At 66.7% G+C, this 877-nt stretch overlaps 1 protein-coding gene across 1 annotated transcript in view; it reads left to right on the forward strand.

The window, feature by feature from the left end:
- NPTXR (neuronal pentraxin receptor) overlaps nucleotides 1–792 on the forward strand; it is a gene marked incomplete at both ends in the record, with an annotated part of 1,888 nt that extends 1,096 nt beyond the window's left edge. Inside the window, 2 exons of the mRNA XM_010152843.1 lie at nucleotides 29–203; nucleotides 591–792. Of these exons, the coding sequence (XP_010151145.1) occupies nucleotides 29–203; nucleotides 591–792 (377 nt within the window). The remainder of the gene's footprint in view (nucleotides 1–28; nucleotides 204–590) is intronic.
- Nucleotides 793–877: the final 85 nt, after the last annotated feature.

The raw sequence follows: 877 nt of genomic DNA on the forward strand, positions 1-877 counted from the left end.
GGTTTCTATGCTATTCCCATGTGGTTCCCCCGCTGCCGCTAAGCCTGAAGGACAAGGCCTGGCACCACGTCTGCGTGGCCTGGACCACCCGGGACGGCAAGTGGTCGGCGTACCAGGACGGCGAGCAGCGGGGTGCTGGCGAGAACCTGGCCTCCTGGCATGCCATCAAGCCCCAGGGCGTCATCATCCTGGGCCAGGAGCAGGTACGTGCCGGCCCGAAAAGCCCGTGTCATCGCTTTGGTCTGGGGGGTCAGCCCCCAAATGGGGGGAGGGCAGCGGGCGGCGCAGGCAGGAGGGCTCAGCGTGGTGCGCTGGCAGCTCAGGGCTCTCCTGCCTCCTCATCTGACCTCTGGGCAGGCCATGTGCGCTTATCGTCTTTTTGTCTTCTCCTCTCTCCACCCCTCTGTCCCTCATCTGCTCTCGGCCTTGTTGTCCCGTGTCTCCCCCACGTGTCCCTCCCTCCCCTCCTTGCCATCGGGCATCCCGCTCCGCTTCTCCCCAAACCTCTTCTGCTCCCCCATGCCCTGCTTGCCCACTGTTCCTTCTCCTGTCCCCTTCCCTGTCCCGTCACCTCTCCCGCTCTTTCCCAGGACACGCTGGGCGGCCGCTTTGACGCCACGCAGGCCTTCGTGGGGGAGCTGGCGCAGTTCGGCGTGTGGGACCACATGCTGGCGCCGGCGGAGATCCTGGGCTTGGCCAACTGCACCTCCCACCTCCAAGGCAACGTGATCCAGTGGGACGACCAGGCCGTAGAGGTCTTCGGGGGGGCCAGCAAGGGGGGCTTTGCGGCCTGTGAGGAAGGGAGGAAGGCCTGAGCAGCCCCTCACCCCCTTCCCAGGGCCAAGGAGCCTGGCGGCAGCCCCCCAAGAGACAGCGG

This window comes from Eurypyga helias, unplaced genomic scaffold (assembly GCF_000690775.1).
Source record: "Eurypyga helias isolate BGI_N326 unplaced genomic scaffold, ASM69077v1 scaffold33815, whole genome shotgun sequence".
NCBI lineage: Eukaryota > Metazoa > Chordata > Aves > Eurypygiformes > Eurypygidae > Eurypyga > Eurypyga helias.